A 22120-nucleotide genomic window follows, 5' to 3' on the forward strand; every position below is an offset into this window, starting at 1 on the left:
TAGACTTGGTCATTTAAATTGTTAGGTTTAATGAAATATTTTCCTGTGTTTTTCTCAAGCAGTGCACTAATTTTAACCTGTTTAAACAGTTGATTCTTTCCACTTTAGATTATTGTGGTTGAAGTGATTTTAAAATAAAATATGGAATTTAAAATCAAGTAAATACATGTGGGCCTGTCAAATTAATTTATGCATATAAATTAATAAATAAAAAATGTATTTATTAATTTATATACATAACATATGTATTTTTAATCTTATACAAATTTAGACTATGTATATAGAGTGCTTAGCATCATAATACACAGCCATTTCTGAATAAACAGAAAATTTTTAAGGTGGCATCGTTTTAGGTTATATCTCATATTGTGAATGCCTTCACAACGAGTTGCCATGATATTGCACTACTTCGAATAAGTAACGCTTCACCTAAGGAGAAGACTAGTGTTACTTATTCTCAGATAGGTACCACCACCCAGACAGCACTGTTTCAGGGCTATTTGGCCCTTCGTCAGTGAGTGGGTAGGTACCCAAGTGATGCAATGATGGCAAAAACAGTTATGAAGTATAACTCCACAATATGAGAGATGCCTGATGGTGTATGATGTATTTAGACTAAGGCGCATTTAGGGCTAGAGCCTCAAGCTGCGAACAAATTTAGACTATGTATATAAAGTGCTTAGCATCATAATACACAGCCATTTCTGAATAAACAGAAAATTTTTAAGGTGGCATCGTTTTAGGTTATATCTCATATTGTGAATGCCTTCACAACGAGTTGCCATGATATTGCACTACTTCGAATAAGTAACGCTTCACCTAAGGAGAAGACTAGTGTTACTTATTCTCAGATAGGTACCACCACCCAGACAGCACTGTTTCAGGGCTATTTGGCCCTTCGTCAGTGAGTGGGTAGGTACCCAAGTGATGCAATGATGGCAAAAACAGTTATGAAGTATAACTCCACAATATGAGAGATGCCTGATGGTGTATGATGTATTTAGACTAAGGCGCATTTAGGGCTAGAGCCTCAAGCTGCGAACAAATTTAGACTATGTATATAAAGTGCTTAGCATACCTACCCACTCACTGACGAAGGGCCAAATAGCCCTGAAACAGTGCTGTCTGGGTGGTGGTACCTATCTGAGAATAAGTAACACTAGTCTTCTCCTTAGGTGAAGCGTTACTTATTCGAAGTAGTGCAATATCATGGCAACTCGTTGTGAAGGCATTCACAATATGAGATATAACCTAAAACGATGCCACCTTAAAAATTTTCTGTTTATTCAGAAATGGCTGTGTATTATGATGCTAAGCACTTTATATACATAGTCTAAATTTGTTCGCAGCTTGAGGCTCTAGCCCTAAATGCGCCTTAGTCTAAATACATCATACACCATCAGGCATCTCTCATATTGTGGAGTTATACTTCATAACTGTTTTTGCCATCATTGCATCACTTGGGTACCTACCCACTCACTGACGAAGGGCCAAATAGCCCTGAAACAGTGCTGTCTGGGTGGTGGTACCTATCTGAGAATAAGTAACACTAGTCTTCTCCTTAGGTGAAGCGTTACTTATTCGAAGTAGTGCAATATCATGGCAACTCGTTGTGAAGGCATTCACAATATGAGATATAACCTAAAACGATGCCACCTTAAAAATTTTCTGTTTATTCAGAAATGGCTGTGTATTATGATGCTAAGCACTTTATATACATAGTCTAAATTTGTTCGCAGCTTGAGGCTCTAGCCCTAAATGCGCCTTAGTCTTATACAAATTTTATTGCTTTTAAGACTTTGATATTGTTATAGCATTTTTATGATTTCATACCCTTAACAATACCTTTTAAATTAAATTGATTTTTATCATCCTGATTATAAGTTTTTTTTCAGATTTGCATATCTTCTCTTAGCGTTCCTTGGAATATACATTTTCTTAATTTCATTTATAAGCTCTCTCAATGAGGCCTCCAGACCTGTACTGCGTACAGGTCTGGAGGCCTCATTTTAGGAAGGATGGAGATTTACTTGAGCGTGTACAGAGAAGGGCAACAAGATTGGTGAGGGGAATGAAGGGATCCTCTTACCAAGAGAGGCTTAAGTTCTGCAAATTGCAGTGGCTGGAGACTAGGCACCTGTGCGGTGATCTGATTGGGGTCTATAAGGCCTTGAATGGGTTGAGCACGCTGAATTCTGATGGGATCCTTCCACTTGTTCAGATTACGAACCTAAGGGGGCATAAATTCAAATTAAGAAAAGACAGATGTAGAATATATGTGCGGAAATTTGTCTTTAGCCAGCGGGTGGTTAATTGCTGGAACAAACTTCCATCTGTCGTTGTGGAAGTTGATAGGTTGAATAAATTTAAGGAGGAACTGGACAGGCATTTGGAGGGAATGGTGTGATTTTTTTTTTTTTTTTTTTTGGCTGATGCTGCATAAGCTCAATACACTTGCTTTCTTGCATCACATGCCACTACTACTACTACTACTACTACATCTCTGAATAGACAATGTATATGTCTATTCAGAGATGTATTTATGTACTGCGCATTTTTTTTCAACGAACAATGCATTTTGAACTGTAAATGCACGGTTATAGCATAACATTTTCACAAAAATCTTAATTTCATCATTAAAGGCTTACCGGTTATAAGTTCATTCTTGCTCAACTGTAATCTTTTATTTATGAACTGATGTAAGGGTTCTGACATATGTTGTTTGTGTATTCTTAGATCCACATCATTTATTAATTGGAATGAGGCTGAACACTGTATATGAAAGAAAATTCAATTTAATCAATGAAAATAAAGGTAAGGATTAAAAATATTTGGTGTAAAAGTTATTTTGTATAAACGTTTTCTTTTATGTAATTTTAGTATGGCCCTGTTATTCACACTATTTTTGTGCTGATTGTCTGCTCCTTTAAAGTTGAAATATTATTTATTAGCATATGATTTTGTTAGACGTGTTTCATTATAAAGAGATTTCCATAATGAAAAGATCATGATTTTGGAAAGATAAGATTCTTAAATATCTACCAGAGAAAATTTTTGGCCTAAAAAAAAAAAAAAGAAATATATGGTTTTTAGTTAATGTCTATATATTTAATATGGAAGCCATTTCCTTTATTCCGTCAGTGTGAACGATAGGCTTAATCAATCGGGCTGGAAGTGGTCTCAAATAGCTTTATTTTATGGAATGGGCCAGTTTTGTACTACAAATGAAAATAGCTCAACATTCAGTTCTTAGATGGAGCCACAGGAAAATGTTAACTGTTAAACAAACAGTAGTCTAAGTTGATAAGGCATTTTTTTCTGATTAACAATTTGCATATTTGCACAATCATGTCCTTCTTTCCGAAAAAAATAAAAAAAATAAATAAATAATAAAACTGCTACCAGTTGCGAAATTGCCTACCTTAAAAGAAAGAACTAATCGTTAGTTAGGATTCCATCACAGATCACTATACACTGAGTGATCACTGAATTATGACCACCTACCTAATACTTTATAGGGCCTCCTTTTTCCCTCAGTACAGCAGCTATCTGATGTTGCATTGATTGAATAAGATGTCGGAAGCGTTCGGGAGGTATGGCCAACCAAGCTGTGTGTAATGTGGTCAGCAATGCAGGTATGGAGGTGATTGGTGTATCCAGATGCCTGATATGCCTTTCCATAGTGTCCCACAAGTGCTCTATGGGATTGATATCGGAGGGAGTTTGGAGGCCAATTGATATGCTGGAAATCAGAACTGTATTTCTCAAACCATTCCTGCACATCAAGTGCCCGATGGCTCAGTGCATTGTCATCTTGGAAGACACCATCACCATTTGGGAAAAAGTGTTAACATAGCGGAGTGTACACAGTCAGCAAGCAGTTGACGATAGCAGAGACCACCGATACATTGTTCCACATTCACCACGGGTCCAAGTTCCTGCCAGTGAAACACGCCCCACAGCATACAACCGCCTCCACCGGCCTGCACTTTTGATACCATGCATGATGGATGAAGAGCCTCATGTTGATGCCAAATCCATACACAACCATCCATGGTGTGGAGTAAACAACGTGACTCATCTGACCAGCACACCTTCTTCCAGTCTTCTAACGTCCAGTTCTAACATGGAACACATTGTGTATGTGTATGTACACACATACACAATGTGTTCCATGGCACGTGGGTCTGTCAAATAAGCTTTCGGGTTTGATTCAAAACCTGAAACAATTCAGAAAGTTCATATAAACGTGTGTGATTCTGAACAGTTATAAAGTTATGGCTGAATCTTAAAATTTGGCTGTGCAGTTTTTGGTGATAAAAAAATAATGAAAATAAGAATAAGAAACCACACCTAGTATGAATAAACATTTTACTAGTTATGTATCTCCTTATTCTTATTCATTATGTTATGGTTTTTTTTGTTATAAAAGCATATACATTCCTGCTTCTTTTGATTCATGCACTTTTAGTGTATGGTTTTATTGTTGAAATTAGTGATATTTGTCTCACTCACTCTCTCTCTTCCCCCCCCCCCATTTCTAATTATGTCTATTTTAACAATCCACTTTACAAACTATTATCCAGACTTTTACTCTGTCCTATTTGCTGTTGATGTATATTTATCAGGACCCCATCTTACGAGATGGGCAGTTATACTCCCAATATGTTCAACTACTATTGTCAGATATGTAACTCATGTCTTTTATTCTTTTTAATTTTTGTTTCTAATTTTTATATCCCACAATCTTTTAGAATACTCGAAAGATAGGGGTTCTCTTTCTATCCCATTTCTACCTAAGTTAAGCTTTTGCTTATAAACCCTCCCCTACTCTTTCTCCTTCTCTCACTTTTTGTATAGAATATGATTAGCTATTGTTTGTATAGCTTGCTATCTGTTGAGCTGCCAGTGAGCAGCTAAATTGTGGAAAATATAGTATAATATTCTCCTAAACAGGGTGGATGCCCTCGAAGGAAATAAATTGAGGGGCCCATCAAGCTCTCAGCTGCCCACATCAACGCCAGAGCTTGCACTTGGTCATCGCGCAACACAGCGGCAAACCCCAAGGCAGAATGCGCTGGTCCCACAGGAACTATTAGTTGTTGGTGACTCTATTGTCAGGGAAACGGGGAACATGCTATGTAAAAAGGATAGGTGGAACAGGACCAGGGTATGTCTGCCAGGGGCAAAGGTTGATGACGTTGTAGAGCGGATATCATCTTTCAAGGGCACAAAAGGTGATATAGTTGTACACGTTGGCACTAATGATATTAAGAGTAGGAGACCGGCAGAATTACTCAACAAGTACAGGTCACTGTTGAAAAAAAAGCCGAGAATTAGGGTTGCATTTGAAAGTGTCTGCAATTCTGCCCAGACACGATAGGAGGGAGTATATGATGAGAGCCTTGTCGATCAATTCGGCCCTGGAAGGATTGTGCAAGGCTCAAGGGGTAGAATTTTTTTCAGCCTGGACTGTACTTGTTAACAGGAGAGACTGCTTCTACAGGGATGGGATACACTTAAATAGAAAGGGTGCAAGAATATTTGCTGATGCTATCGAGGCAGTGTTAGGTGGGTCGGAAAACTGCTAGCTTGGGGGGATACAAAGACTAATAGTTTAACAGTAACCGCAGGCAGAGGTGAAGGTGATTCTTGCACAACTTCTATTAGAATAAGAAGCGACCTGGAGCGAGGGGTGTTGGGGGTTTCAGGGACGGATGGCAGTCATCCTGGAATAGTTGGGTATATGGGATGTGTTAGGGTAACAAGGAATAGGCATAGGAGCATGTATGCTTGCATGTATACCAATGCTAGAAGTATAGTAAATAAATTTGATGAATTTGAAGTGTTGGTCAAGACATCAAAGGCAGATATTGTTGGGATAGCAGAGACGTGGTGTCACAAAGATATAAGGAATGCAGAACTGGAATTTGGGGAGTACAATGTGTACAGAAAGGATAGACAGGACAGAAAGGGAGGAGGTGTTATGCTGTTAATTAAGAAAAACATAAAATCAAAAGAAGTGCATCCAGTTGATATAGATGGACAGTGCACTGTTGAGTCAGTTTGGTGTGACATAAGCACTGCGAAAGCAAAAATAATAAGAGTAGGAGTGTGTTATAGGCCTAATGACTCGAATGAGTACAATGAACAATTGTACAGAGAAATAGAGTGGGCCAGTAAATCAGAATGTCTTATAATGGGGGATTTTAACTTCCCAGATATTGACTGGAACTTGTGGGTTGGTCACTCACACACTAGTCAGACTTTTGTGGATTTATTGGATGATTGTTTTCTGCAGCAGCATGTTCGAGAGGCAACCAGAGAAAGTAATACTCTTGATCTGATTATCAGCAGTGATCATTCGTGTATTAAGAATTTGCAGATAAAGGAACCACTAGGTGGCAGTGATCACAGTGTGCTGAAGTGGGATTTACTCAAAGAGCTAACTACCGTCAGGGGTAAAGGAAAGGGTTTTTGCTTCCGTAAAGGGGAGTACAGTGGTCTCAGACAGTTTTTAAATTCTGTACAGTGGGATCAACTGACGATGTTACAAACAGTAAATTCTAAGTGGGAAGCATTCAAGGAATTAATCGTGGAAGCTACTAGACTTTTCATACCGATGAAGAAATATTGTTCAAGGTTTAGGCCTAAATGGTTATCAAATGAACTAATGAGACTCGTGACAGAGAAGAAAAATGCATGGGATGCATATAAATTATCAGGCGACGCAGAAGCCTGTAGCAGATATAAGCTAGTCTGTAATCAGGTCACAAAGGAGGTTCGGCAGGCAAAGGCGGATTACGAGAAATCTTTGGCAAAAGATGCTAAGAGAAACAGCAAGGATTTCTTTACTTATATAAACTCTAAAAGGAAGGGGATAATTTTATGATTGGTCCACTTGACATCGATGGTTCGACTGTTGATGATCCTGCTCAGATAGCAAACAAACTGAATGAGTATTTTGCATCTACATTCACACGTGAGGAATTATTACAGTTTGAAAATGGAAGAAGGTTATCAAATTGTAGCAGTGTGCTTAATGATTTTGTAATAACTGAGAGCAAAGTGGAGGAGAAATTGTTGAAGTTAAACATAAGAAAGGCACCTGGGGTGGATGGGATCTATCCAGTTATATTAAAGGAGGCGGCAAAGCAACTAAGCAAACCCTTAGCCATAATTATGAGAGCATCCTTGGATTCAGGGGAGGTTCCCACGGACTGGAGATGTGCAAATGTATCCCCAATTCACAAAGGGGGGATCAAAGAGTGACACGAGTAATTACAGACCAGTTAGTTTAACTTCTGTTCCGGGTAAAATAATGGAGTCACTGGTTAAAGATGCATTGCAGGATCATCTAGACAAGACTGCAGCAATAATTCAGACACAGCATGGGTTTGTTAAGGGAAAGTCTTGTCTGACAAATTTGATTGGTTATTATGATGTGGTCACAAAGGAACTGGATGCAAAAAATAATTTTGATATCATATACTTGGATTTCAGGAAAGCTTTTGACACTGTTGCGCATGGAAGACTACTGTACAAATTGGAGCAGAATGGTATTAAGGGTAAGTTGCTACAATGGATAAAAGGATGGTTAAGTGGGAGAAGACAGAGGGTGGTAATCAATGGGTGCTGCTCTTCGTGGACTAATGTTATTAGTGGAGTCCCACAGGGTTCGGTGTTGGGTCCACTGTTGTTTTGTATATTTATCAATGATATTGATGAAGGTATATCAGGCTTAATGTCGAAGTTTGCAGATGACACGAAGGTTGGCAGGGTTGTTAATGACAGTAATGGCAGTGTGCTACTGCAACAGGATCTAGATAATTTGGGCAGATGGGCTAAGAAGTGGCAACTGAAGTTTAACCTTGACAAATGCAAAGTACTGCATATGGGTAGAAGTAACCCCAGAGAAACGTACCAACTGTGTGGTACTACACTTAAGGTGGTAGAAAATGAAAAAGACCTGGGAGTAATTGTGCAGTCAGATATGAAGTTTTCTGAGCAATGTAGACAGGCTGCTAGGGCAGGTCATGGGGTTTTGTCAATGATATATAGGAATTTTGCTAGCAGGGAAAAGGAGGTGATTGTCCCTCTGTATAAGGCAATGGTCAGGCCACGCCTTGAGTACTGCGTACAGGTCTGGAGGCCTCATTTTAGGAAGGATGTAGATTTGCTTGAGCATGTACAGAGAAGAGCAACACGATTGGTGAGGGGAATGAAGGGATCCTCTTACCAAGAGAGGCTTAAGTTCTGCAAATTGCAGTGGCTGGAGACTAGGCACCTGCGCGGTGATCTGATTGAGGTCTATAAGGCCTTGAATGGGTTGAGCACGCTGAATTCTGATGGGATCCTCCCACTTGTTCAGAATACGAACCTACGGGGACATAAGTTCAAATTAAGAAAGGATAGATGTAGAATAGATGTGCGGAAATTTGCCTTTAGCCAGCGGGTGGTTAATTGCTGGAACAAACTTCCATCTGTCGTTGTGGAAGTTGATAGGTTAAATAAATTTAAGGAGGAACTGGACAGGCATTTGGAGGGTATGGTGTGATTTTTTTATTTTTTTTTATTTTTTTTTTTTTTTTTTGGCTGATGCTGCATGAGCTCCTACACTTGCTTTCTTGCATCAAGTGCCAGTACTACTACTAAACTTGGCTGGCCATGGGACCAATCTTTAGGCTTAGTTATAACTTCATAACAATCAGAAACAGATAGCTACAGCTAATTATGTTTTAAATATATAATGAATGGTGGCTTCATAACTTATCATTTAATTTATTCTATTAATAATTGGCCTTTTGTGTGTAAAATTCATTGATTTAATCAAATTTTTACTTGTGCAGTCGTCTACATATCATTTTGGCCCATGTCACGTATATATCTGGCTAATTTATTCAAGTATGGTTAGCTTCACACACACACATGCTAATAGAGAAGTTCCGCTTTGTTTATACTTTGGCATTACCACTAAGTCAGAGTAGTTTACAGTTAATTATTTTTACAATGAATGCAACTATCTGTAACTGCTGCAAGGACACTATTATTCCTCCAGTTACAGAGCTGGGCTTTATACTCTTTGGTTATATTTATCCATGTAGTCATTACCAGGCCAATTGCATCCTGTGTTAATCAAATAACATCACCAAAGAAGTGAATCCATTATTCATTAAAAACTTGAAGGCATGGTTATGACTAGTTTCAGAACTATTTGGCTTCTCCCATGAGTTATATTTTTCAGCCTACACAGCATGCATTTGGGCTGTGAACACATACCTGAACATAAACATAATACATTAAAAAAAATTCCAGGTAATATTATAGTAATTGCTGCAATATGAACCAGGTAGTCAATATATCAAGAAAATTCCCCTTCAAAACAACTTTTCCATTAGAGGATACCATGTTAAGAATCATTTTCAAAATTAAATCTCTACTTATTTGTAAGGAGAACTTGGCTCCAGAAGTTAGCATTGTGTGCCCCGTCTAAAGGGATCTCCTGTGGGATTAGGTGAGGGAACATGAACTGTGATGCATCTCACATCCAAATGTCCACACTGCACCTTATAGACAGAGTAAGATGTGTTCTTCATATACACATATAATAAGAGAAGTTTACCTCAATATAGTACGTAGAACACTTCCCTATGATACTCTCCAGAAATTAAAACAAAAAAAATCGAAAAACTTACATTAGAGTAACAAATAATTTTAAAAATAATTAAAAATCAATTTAACACAATTAAAAATCAGTTTAACACAATTAAAAATAATTGCATTTGAAATTCTTCTGATTAATTTTCTTATTTTTAATTGTGTTAAATTGATTTTTAATTATTTTTTAAATTATTTGTTTCTCTAATGTAAGTTTTTCAATTTTTTTGTTTTAATTTCTGGAGAGTATCATACGGAAGTGTTCTACATACTATATTGAGGTAAACTTCCCTTATTATTTTACAAATATTGATATCAACATATAACATTGAGTATTACAGCTCTGGTTCATACTATCTAACACACACATTTTTATACACTTAGGATAGAAATGATTGGCACTATTATATAATGTACCCTCATGGGTAGCACAGCACAGTGTATATAAGCACCATTCTCCCCATACTAGATGGAAAAGGCCCAGGTTTGAATCCCATCACTGATGCAAGAAATTTTTAGGGGCTTTTTTCACAACATGACCGAGTTTAGTTGGTCTCAGCCAAGGGTTGTGTGGTTCCCCCTGGAAACTCAAGTTTTTCATCCAGTAAACAGGAAAATTGATCACATAAAACACACGTGCACACACACAGTTTACATATTATATATATAGCATGATCTGCATGTTCCAGAAAAAATCATATTCAGATTTATGATGTTAAATTACATTAGGATGTCAAAATGTATGTAAAAAATTGATTTTTTTTAATGAGCAGAGCTATACTCTGCTCATTAAAAAAAAAAAAGGAAAACACATGCTTCTAACAACTTTTATATGCAAATGGAAACAGCAAGCGATAAACAAAAAAAAAACTTATTTAAAAAATATGGCAATATACAGAAAAATATTCAGTAAAATTTCCAAGTCAAATAGCTATAATTAGTTTAGTTGAAAACAGTTAGTGAGATGTTAGCATTTTGTGATTTAAAATTGTAAGATTTTTTCTGTTATTAATTTAGAATGTACTGATCCCACTGTTGTTATCTTCTTTATAACATTATTGAATCTTGAAAAGTTTGAAATATACCCTGCAAAGTTCTTGCAGTCTAGTGTGATAATAGGGAATATGAAATTTAATTTTATATAAAAAATGCAGGATATTCATTTAATTGGTAATAAATTTTTTTCATGTAATGTTTTCTCTGTAAAATGCAACCTTATATCTGCAATACTTATACTCTGCTATATTTTATGTTTCAGAATACTGTGTGCAGGTTTTTTATAATATGGATGGTAGTTATAAGATGATTGTTGATGGTCAGATTTATCATGTAGCAGGTGAATTGCAGCAAAACAATGGAAATTTACAGTTGGCATGCAGAGTGAATGATTTTACTTCTACAAGCAAGATTGTTTTAATGAATGATGTTATCTATATATTAACTCAGGTAAAAAAAAAAACAATCTAAAAGGCCATGCATCACTAAGTAATATTTTTACATTTAATTCCTTAAGGCTTTCTGAAGCAGTTTATTTAATAAATATTAAATATATTGTATGGAAAAGTAATTTGCTATATGTTCAAAATGTCTAATATGAAAGTACTTTAAAGATTTTGAATCTTACTATAGAATATGATAATGAATATTATAGAATATAAAATAAATCTAATCAATACATGAGTATAATACATAAGCTTTAAAAACACTGAGTTTGACAAGATTTTGCAGCCATCTCTGTAGTCATGAAACTGTCTTTGTTAATTAAATAAAATGTTTATAATTATAATTGTTTACACACTTGCCAAAAAAAATATGAACCTTATTCAGTATCAAATCGGGCCACCTCTGTTTCGAATAACAGCAGGTATGTGGCATGGCATGGATGATTCTATAAGTTGCTTTAGTGTGTTTTGGTCTAATTGTAACTATTCTTCCAGCAAAATATCACATAGTTGTGACAAAGTTGAAAAAAGATGACATCATTTGCCAAATACCTCTCGGTAGCATATCCCACGCATTCTCAATAGGATTGAGATCAGATGAATGTTGGGGGCCAGGGAAGATGGTGAAAATCCATGCCATGTTCTCTGAACCATTCTTACATGATTCTGGAATGATGAGCTGTTGCATTGTCATCCATAAAGTGGCCATCATCTTCAGGATATAAAAGTGTAACATTGCAGGATGCAGTAAATGTGATACAAAATTCAGGTACTCTCTGCATGACATTTAACCTTCCACTGGTATCAATAGATCCAGTCTGCACTGACAAAAGATTCTTCATACCATGATACCACCTCCAGATGATTGGATTGTTTTAACAAGGCAAGCAGAGTCCATTACTTTGTGAGGTTTTCGCCACACTATCCACATCAGTGCAAAACAAAGTGTATTGTGATTCGTCTGACCACGTGACTTTCTTCCATTGTTCCACTGTCCAATCATGACATTCTTGGCACTAATGCAAGTGGATTTTTCTGTTTTTCTCTGAGGCTAGTGGCTTCCAAATAGGCAGGCATCTGCCAATATCCAATTTCTTCAATTTTCTGCATATGGTACTAGTTGAAATAGGGCAGTTCTGGTCTTGGTTTAATTCAGATGTTATTTAGTGCACACTGGATGTATTGTAGTTCCATACAGTCCTTAGAGTATTATTATTATTATTACTAGCCATATAATGCAAGGAAGCCTGAGGCTTATGGTGCATCAGCTAAAATATATTTCCGAGTTACCCTGAGCGAGAGAGAGAGAGAGAGAGAGAAGTAGAAGGGAATCACCAAGAAAGAGAAGAATGATGATATTCAGTTCAGGTCCCTGGGTGTGCCAAGCCCATATTCACCAGATATGAGCACAATGGCTTCACCCTTGAAGTGTTGTTTTTCTGCCACATTTATACCTTTGAGATGGATGTTTTTGAGAAAGCAGTTATGTCTTTTATTTTTTGAATCATGGCTCCTGCTAAGTATGCACCTACGATGAGACCTTTTTCAAAGTCTGGTAGATCATGCATGTTATCACCATTCTGGCTTGAGGTTACTGCAGTTGAACAGCCTGTGCAGTCTTTATACTGAACAAGGCATTACCCCACATCAGTTTTCTTTGCATCTATTTGCATTTCTTCTGTTGTGACTGTTGTTATACAAAGGTTTTTTTTTTTGGCCAGTGTATATATAATCATATACTAATATACCATTCTGATTATTTAATCTTTGTGGTCTTTTTCATTGAAAGGCTTAAGCAAGCATTCATTCATTGCACTGTTAGCAAACAGTAAACTAGCATTATCTAAAATGTTTAATTTAGGTTGTTATTTCTTGGTTAGGGTAATTTTAAATTTATATGTAGCTTTAGTGGTATAGTGTATAGGTTATGTAAATTAAAATAAGGAAAGAAGCACATTTATCTATGTGTGAAATTAATGTCTGTTTATTTCCAATAGATCATAACCAGATCTATTAGATACAGATCATAATCAGGCATATTGTGGCACATTTCTGCCATTTCTTTAGATTGCCAATGCTGCTCCTTCACCATTACAAAAACAGAATGATCAAAGATTTAACATATGTGATTTATGGACTTATATGTTAACTCTTGGGGCATCCTGTTCTTTTGTAATGGAGAAGTAACAATGACAGAATCACTGGAGAAGTGGTAGGAATGTCCCAAAAAACGTGCGATGGCAATTTACTTATAATTTCCTATTAAAAATAAACAGATATTCAGTTTGTATTTAAGAGAGATGCTTTATTCTCTGTTTTAACTGAAATTTAGGCAGCTGTTTTCTGCATTATAAAAGAATTGGTGTAGTTGGCTATTATATGTCATAAGATGATGTGCCCATTGTAAGGATCAGATTCCATCTTTGGTAACTGTTGCCCACACTTATATTTATTCTGAACTAGAATAATTAAAACACTTCCATTCTTAATACATTTTTTTTTTTTTTTATCAAACCCCAAGTATGAGAAGTATTAGAACCTATAGTACTTAGTACCAGATACTTTTTGACATTAGACTTGAATTTCTGTAGATTGTAATTTTAAGGAAATACATATGAAGGGAGGTTGTTCCAGAAAACAAGTTGAATGAATAAATGAGGAAAAGTTAGTTCTGTGAGTTCTGTAAAGGTTGTGGTATGTGTTCAGACTGTTTTGGAAGAGAGAGAGAGAGAGAGAGAGAGAGAGAGAGAGAGTAGGAATTATAGAAGACAATTCAGAAGAACAATGCCCATGAAAATATCTATAGAAAAGGCATGCAGCAGAAACAGAATGTCTATGAGACAGAGTGGAGAGACTTTGTTAGAGATGAGTCATTAATTAACCTAACTGCCTGCTTTTGGATGGAATCTAGAAGCCTGAGAGAGGTTTTGGGGAAGAGGAAGCAATATTTGTAATGTGCTTATGCCAAGGGAGATTGGAAGTCAGGGTAATCCCCAATAGACATGATCTTGCCTAGAAATCAGTGTCATTGAAAATAAGCATAGGAGCAGAAGAATTCTTTTTGAGATATAAGATAGGACTGAATTTTGGAAGGATTGAAATCAACTAAGTTATCTTTATTTCACTGGCAAATTACCTGGAAATCAGCATTTAAGGAATTGGAAGTGGATACTCGAGTTGACACTATTTTAATTTTCAAGTCCCAAAATCAGCAACCTTAATTTGCAGATTGCTGGTTTTTGAACAATAAACCACATAGGCTAACCACACAAGAACTATCAAAGAAAGTTCATATATCTTTTTGACTGACATTTTTGAAATTTTTCATATCTATTTAAAGGATTTTTCACAGTACTGCTTAACCGAACATTGCTGTATCTCATAATATCAGTCTGAAATTTTGTGCGCTATCACTGATGTTAAATATTTGCTGTAGTCTGGCAGAAAATAGTATTAGTTGGAAAAACTGCTCAGCTCCAGGTTCAAATGAATTGATTTTGAGCACTGCTGACCTGGAATTTTTTAATTGAATTTTTTTATAAATGACATCTGGTTTTTGGATGTGTCTGTGTTTTGATACACATATGAGAACTTATTAACTGTACATTCATTTAACTTTGAATGTGATGCTTGTGTTTTCTCGTAGATATAAATGTAGAAAATGGAAGGCTGTAAAGCTTCTCTGAAAGATAAATGCTGTCTTTTTGTATGCATTCAAAATATTTTGAAAGAATTTTTGAGAACTTTTTATTTATTTATTATTATTTTAACAAGTTAAAATAAGAAGTTCTTTTACAGACAGATATAATTTTTTAAAATAATTTTCACTTCTTAATTAATAAACCTAATTGTTAGTTGTAGATTTCATCCTTATTTGTGAAAATTTTCTTTTTTACTTAGGATGGGCCTTATGAGTTCTTTCTAGCTACACCAAAATTTTTAACTTTAAGTGCTTCTGGTACACATACAAAAGGAGCTGTAGCACCAATGCCTGGGGTGATTGAAAAAATCTCTGTAAAAGAGGGGGATCATATAGAAAAGGGTGATCCTCTTGTGGTGATGATTGCTATGAAAATGGAGGTAAGTTTACCTTCTTTTCAGACGTGTCTTTTATTAATACTGTAAAAAGTTGCATTACGAGAATTACTGATGATGATAATTTATTTACCTCATTTGCTAATTTCGATGAGGAATTCATAGTATTCAGAGGTGCAATTTAAATACAGGCAATCTGGAAAAGAATCATCCTTTTTCATAAATTAATAATGCTACCTCATTATCAGCTTATGATTTTTGTTGGAGTGAAGAATTCCAAAAGTGTTTTTTACACACTAATAAACCTTTGTAGCTTGTCAAGATCAATTATCTCCACTTGCTAACAGATTTTGAGAAAATTAAGAAACTATCACTTACATTTTAAATAATCATTTCCAAAGCATGTGCAAATTTTACATCCAATTCATCAGTGGTCTGGACCAATAAATTGCACACATTCTGCATGTATAGAAGAAAATTAATGTGAATCACATCAGGTGACGGTAGAGGACATGAAATGTATCTGCCTGCTAGGAAATGCTTCATCCAAAAGCTGTTGGATAGGTACCTTTTAATGTGGTAGGCTCCTCATTTTACAAACAATCCTTGATTGCAGTTCCTCCAATTGTGGACACATCTGGTTGTAACTGATGATATTTTTAGCATCAGTTACCTATAGTGTAATCTAATGGCTTTTTTTTTTTTTTTTCTTTTTGAGAGGTTGGGAGTGAAATAACAACAATATTCCTGTCGACACCAACCAGACAGGAAATGTGACTCAAAAATTTTTAAAGTAGTGAAAAAGTATATGGTTTATACCATTAGATTGTTTTCACTATTATTCATAAGAAAAAAATTGAAAAAGGTGAATAAAATTTTTTATTCTTAATGTCTCATTTGAGGGTATTGTCATAGTTCAAAAAATGGTTCATTGTGGGGTATATTCTTGTACTGCTCACAATAATAAATGCCAAAATTCACCATTTTATCATCATTACCATCAGTTTATGTGGGTCCACTAGTACTGGTTTCCTTATTGCCATTGTGTCTGATATTTGTTAATGGTGTTGATGGAGGTAAAACAAATTTGATATTAAAGTTTGCTGATGTTATAAAGATTAGAAGGATGGTTAATAATAATAACAACTAAGGTATGCTACTTCAGCAAGCTCAAAGATAAATTATTTATTGGCATTAAAAATAGCAGTTAACTATAATTCTAGTAAATGTAGGGTTCTTTGTTTTGATAATAGTAATCATAGATTGTGTTATTACTTAGGAAGCAATAAACTTGACAATAAAAAACACTTAGGAGTAATTATACAATCTGACATGAAGTTCTCTGAACAGTGCAGGACAATTACTCCTTCTCCAATTTTTTTTTGTCTGTATGCATCCATCATGTTAAAATGGAAAAGGATTGCCCTTTCTATCAAACAAAAACTTCAGCTTATCAATAAACTTGAAAAGGTACTAAAGTGTCAACTTTAGTCTCTCTTTGACTGCATGGAACAAAAAGGACATACCACTCTCACTGACAAAATGATACTTCAAAATTTACTTTCTTTGTAGGAAGGAAAACAAGGGGAAGCTCCATTGTTTACCTTTTTGAGAAAATTGCATGTTCATAGTAAAATTTTGTCAGATCTTCTCATATATGTGTGTTAAAAAAATTCATGTTTATCACAAGCTTTTCTTTCATTTTGCGGTTTTATCTGCCCAATTTATTTCTCAACCACCTTGTATTCAGAAGTCTACTGTATTTTCTTTAACAAGTCACAGATTAGAGAGAATATAAGTAAATTAAGGAAGAACATTGCAGACTGGATATAAGAAAATTTTCTTTTGCCTAGAGCAGTGATTCCCAATCTTTTGTCACTCGAGTCACACTTTAAGTTAAAAGACAAATATTAACGGCACAGCGAAATAGTGATTGCCATTGAACTCAATGGAATTTTTTCTAGGGTTGTGGCACACTAGTTGGGAACCACTGACCTGGAGGGTTATTAATTATCAAGACAGATTGCTATTTATCTTGTAAAACTGGAGAGCTTGGGTAAAATTAAGAAAAAGCCAGGATATCCACATGACAGTCAGGTGACAGGTTTTTTATGAAGGTTAATTTTATACTAAATAAATAAGCCTGATATTCTTGCACCATTTTCCTTTGATATTAACACTAATAACTGTCACTTGATTCAACAAGAGATTGAAAACTTTCCATATCTAGCTTGGTCAATGCTAGCTTAGTTCACACTCCATACGCTTGAACTACTCAGGAGCATCTTTGAAATGTAAATAAATGTCTTTTTATATTCTGGATGGCCAAGGACAGAAGCATTTGCAACTTTACTATAACTGTTTTATTGCAGCCAATGTAGCAGTGCAGTAGCTAACAATGGGCTACTCACTTTTTGTGGAAGCATGTGGGCTCAGTTTTGCAATGTACAAATTTGTTTGCATATATTACCTCAGGACCACAGCTGAGCAAGCTTTGCATCTTCTCTCAAAGAAGAATAGCTCAGTATTACCCTAGAAGTTTTCAAAAATTATATAACATGATTCGTAAATAGCCACTGCTTCAGGTAGACCAATAATATAAACATTTAGACAGTAACCAAAAGGTTTATATTTAACAAGTACTGGCCCACTACTTTTGCTTGCTGTATCAGTACTGGTTGATTAACAAATTTCTTTTACACTCCACAATTATACAGCCCTTGTTGGTACCACAGTGGATGTAATTACTGTCCTCCCCACACACCAGTTAGAAAATGTTCTGGGTTCATATCCTGTCAGTGATCAAGGGATTTTTAAGGCTTTTTTTACTATGTTGCTGAGGTAGTGGGTCTTGGGTGAGGGTTGCATAGTTTTCTCTTGGAAACTTGTTTTTTTGTCTAGCAAACATGGAAATTCAACCACAGAATACATGCAGTAAAAAAGACAATATACTATTCTCCTCATAGCCTTAGCACTTAACACACATGCTATGGAGAGATGAAATTTGTAGGGACTTTTTTTGATTGTGATTCATACTGAACAAAATGCCTGGATTTGGCTTAAACACCAAGAAAAAAGAAAGTAACTGTGAAGCTTTCAATTATATTGAAAAACACTGCACTTCAAGTGAAATCAGCAATTTTTTTAATTATCTGTGCATAGGCACAAAGAGAGAGGGAAGAGCTGTATTTTAAATAAAGTAGACTGTTTATACTTGATTTAAATTAAAATAGCTATGTTTATTTTATTTTTCAGTATGTTATTCGGGCACCTAAAGCTGGCATAGTTGAGAAAATCTTTTTCAAAGTTGGAGACAGTGTAACTAAGAATGCTCAGCTTGTAAAGATGGCAGAAGATGTGAATCAGTGAATTGAAACCATTGTGATTGGTTTATGTCTAAAATGTGTATATTCTAGATTAATATACTAATTAAAAAAATATTTATATAAAAATTGTTTGATATGTATTGTATATGAAATTTGTAAAATAAAGTTTTTAAGCAAACATGAATTTTACATTACACTTGTATACATAAGGTCACTGATATTTTACCAGATTGTTGTTAGGTACACCTACCATTTTCTTGAAATGGATTGCTCCTTTAATAATAGCATTAGTAGTTCAAACTAATCAATAAGGAGATGGGTAGATATGTAGGGATGGTGTATATATATAGGTCAATGTGAGAATGAGCAAGACAAAAGATTTAAGTGACTTTGAACATTCCATGGTAGTAGGTGCCAGATGCACAGGTTTGAGTAACTCAGAAACTGCAATGCTTGGATTTTTCACATACAGGAGTGATTTTTCAAGAGTGATTTTTCACTCTTGAATGGGCCACACACACACACACACAATAAATAAATGAATAAACAGCCCAACAATCAAACAACATCCAGCCAGTAGCACTCTGCAGCTGAAAATAGCTTGTTGATGAAACAAATCAGCAGAGGATGACAAGGCTTGTGCAGGGTAATAGAAAGGCTACTGTCAGTCAAATAACAACCCAGTGCAACAGTGGTAAACAAAGAGATATTTCAAAACATGCAACTTGTACCTTGTCACAGATGGTGTATTGTAGCTAATGACTGAATCAGTTTCCACTCCTCTCAGCAAAAAAACAAGATACAGTTATGGAACACCGGTACTGGACATTGCAGGATTGGAAAAACATTTGCCTGGTCTGTGAATCCCAGTTCCAGATGTTTCATGCTGATGAGAGGACCAAATTATGGCAAAAATAGCATGAGTCTATGGACCCATCATATCAGGTGTCAGCAATGCATGTTGGTGATGGTAGTGTAATGGTGTTGGGAACATTTTAATGGGGCAGTTTGGATCCTTTGATACCAGTGGGATAACATTTGGGTGCCACAAATTATCTGGAAATTGTTTAACTAGGTTCATCCCTTTTTAGCCACAGTGTATCCATTTGTGAATGGGTTCTTCCAGAAGATTAATGCACCATGTCACAAGGTCAGAATTGTAGAACACTGGTTTATGGAATATCAGAATGAATTCAGCCTACTGTGGTGGCCTCTCTTAGAAGATCTTAATCCAGAGGAACACATTCCAACTCATCAGTTATTTTCAGTTGATGAGGTGGAACAAGCTCTTCAGAGTACAGATCCTCAACCATCCAGTTTGCAACAGTTGTGGGAAGCAGTTGAATCAACATGGTCCAGCATCCTCCCTGTGGCTGGCCCACTTTCAACATCACTGAGTCCATGCTGTGGTGAAGTCGAGCTGTTCTGAGGGCTAAATGGAGACTTACTCTCACTCTCAGATAGGTGTGCCTGATAAAAGTTGTCACTCAATGTACAGGGTGGGCGGGAAGTCACTCCCTATTTTAATAATGTTATATTTCCTAAAATATACAAAATAGCACTGCACATATTTTTTTCTGATTTTTAGCTTATTGTTTGCCATTAGTTCCCTGAAAGTTACAACTCAATGAGACCCCCAGCATTTTCCACACATTTTTTTAAATAGGCAGGTACATTTTCTGTGACCTTCCTTAAAAATTGGACAGGAACACCAGAGATGACCTGATGGATCTTGTTTTCAAGTTCATCAGTATTCTTAGGTTTACTCTTATATACTTCTTCCTTGTCTCATCCCTATAAAAAGTAATCACATGTGGTTAGGTCAGGACTTCGTGCAGGCCATTCTGTGGGTCCCCGACAACCTATCCATCGTCCTGGGAAATGCTCATTGAGCCACTCCCTAATAGTCAAGGCAAAATGCAGGGGAGCACAGTCTTGCATAAACATCAACTCTTGAGTGTTTCCCCATGACGAAATTATAGGCCACACAAAATTTTTCTAAGTATCGTTCACTGTTCATGGTGTCTCGTATCAGATATGGTCCAGTGATATGAGAAGAAGTTATACCGCACCACACCATCATTCGGCTTGTTCTGCATCCTTTCAGCCATCTCCTGGGGATCTTTATCTGCCCAATAATGACTGTTATGTCGATTAACAATCCCTCCCCCCCCTACATGAAACACAGCCTTGTCTGTCCAAAGAATGTTTTTGAACAGGTCTGGAAAAGCTTCCTCTCATGCGAGCATCATTTCACAAAATTCAACACGCCTGTCCCAACCTTCCGGGAACAATTGCTGCACATAATGTGGCTTCCATGGTCGATATTGTCTTTATGGAGAACAACATGCACAGCATGATGCATTAAACCACTCTCTCTTGAGGCTTGCCATGTGGATTTCAAAGGCTTTGATCAAAATCTCTTTCAGTTGAGTCAGTTTCAGGTCTGTAGTTTGTATCTACAGACCTTGACATCAAAGGCCTACCAGATCTCTTGCTGTCCAGTACACTACCAGTCGTCAATAACTTTTTGTGACAGTTTCTGATTGTTTTTGGATTCAAAACAGCATGCCTGCCATGTTGCTCCTCCACCACTGTTGCACTTGGACAACTGACTGCCACACCTCATACCTGGTGGCAATTTTAGCTCTTTCCTCAATGGAATATCAGAATGAATTTGTATACTGGCCATTTCTATGGGATGTCACAGGGATCTGAAACAATGAAAACAGCATAAGCATGGCATACAAGACACAATAAAACAACATACTGTTAATTCCAATACATGCATTACTTTATCGGATATAACAATTTAAAAATAGGGAGTGACTTCCCACCCACCCTGTATATGAAATATAAATGTTGCATGCGTGGTTGTCATTGGGGGATGATGGCCACTCATACAAAATTTAGAATTAGCTAAGCATTTTCAGTCAGTAATTACAAATACTTGCAGAAGGATCTGTAATTCTTGATTGCAAGTGCTTCTCTAAGAGGGTGTTGAAATCTCTGTTTTGTAATATCCACATGTACTGGTGTCAAAAGTTGAGTTCAAACTTCTTTTTTTTTTTTTTTTTTTTATTAGAATTTTTGCAAAATACATAAGTATACTTTATAAAATGGGTAGAACACTTCACTGCATATAGTTAACATTAATATAATTAAAGCCATACATTTCACTATTTTTTCTGTGGTAAGAAAACTCCCTTTTAGTTCTTTCTTACTGCAACTAAAAATCTCAAGGATGAGATTGAATTGAAATATGTGGTTTTGAAGTTTCTTAATGTAATTGCTTAAGTGTCAAAAGTTAAATGAACTCTTATGTTAATTACACATGTTAAGTATTCTGCTTATTTTATTTATTTATTTTTTTAACACAATAGTTGTAAATCCAGTTTTTATCTCTGCCGCAAACTCTTTCAAGTGGAGACAGGAAAAAAAGTCTTCAATACATCAAGAACAGTAATTTCAAAGTTATGACAACATCATCAACAGATAGACTTGCCTTGAAGGAAAGTTCAAGATTGCCCAAAAGTTAACAACCCAGGGTGACTTTGGTTGTTAACTTCAAAAAAAAATTTTTTTTTTTTTTGTGAAGTTAACCTATAGAAAATGTATTGTAGTCTACACAGGGCTATATGACAATTTTTGACATGTTGT

The 22120-nt window shown here is 35.9% G+C and overlaps 1 protein-coding gene across 1 annotated transcript in view; it reads left to right on the plus strand.

The window, feature by feature from the left end:
* The window catches only part of Mccc1 (Methylcrotonoyl-CoA carboxylase 1), a 57192-nt gene extending 38689 nt beyond the window's left edge, over positions 1–18503 (plus strand). Inside the window, exons 13-16 of the mRNA XM_090369901.1 lie at positions 2737–2814; positions 10916–11103; positions 15000–15179; positions 18390–18503. Coding sequence (XP_090226027.1) covers positions 2737–2814; positions 10916–11103; positions 15000–15179; positions 18390–18503 — 560 coding nt within the window. The remainder of the gene's footprint in view (positions 1–2736; positions 2815–10915; positions 11104–14999; positions 15180–18389) is intronic.
* The last annotated feature ends 3617 nt before the right edge of the window (positions 18504–22120 follow it).

The sequence above is a fragment of the Mastigoproctus giganteus genome, chromosome 1 (assembly GCF_048544385.1).
Source record: "Mastigoproctus giganteus isolate SK-2022 chromosome 1, ASM4854438v1, whole genome shotgun sequence".
Taxonomy (NCBI): Eukaryota; Metazoa; Arthropoda; class Arachnida; order Uropygi; family Thelyphonidae; genus Mastigoproctus; species Mastigoproctus giganteus.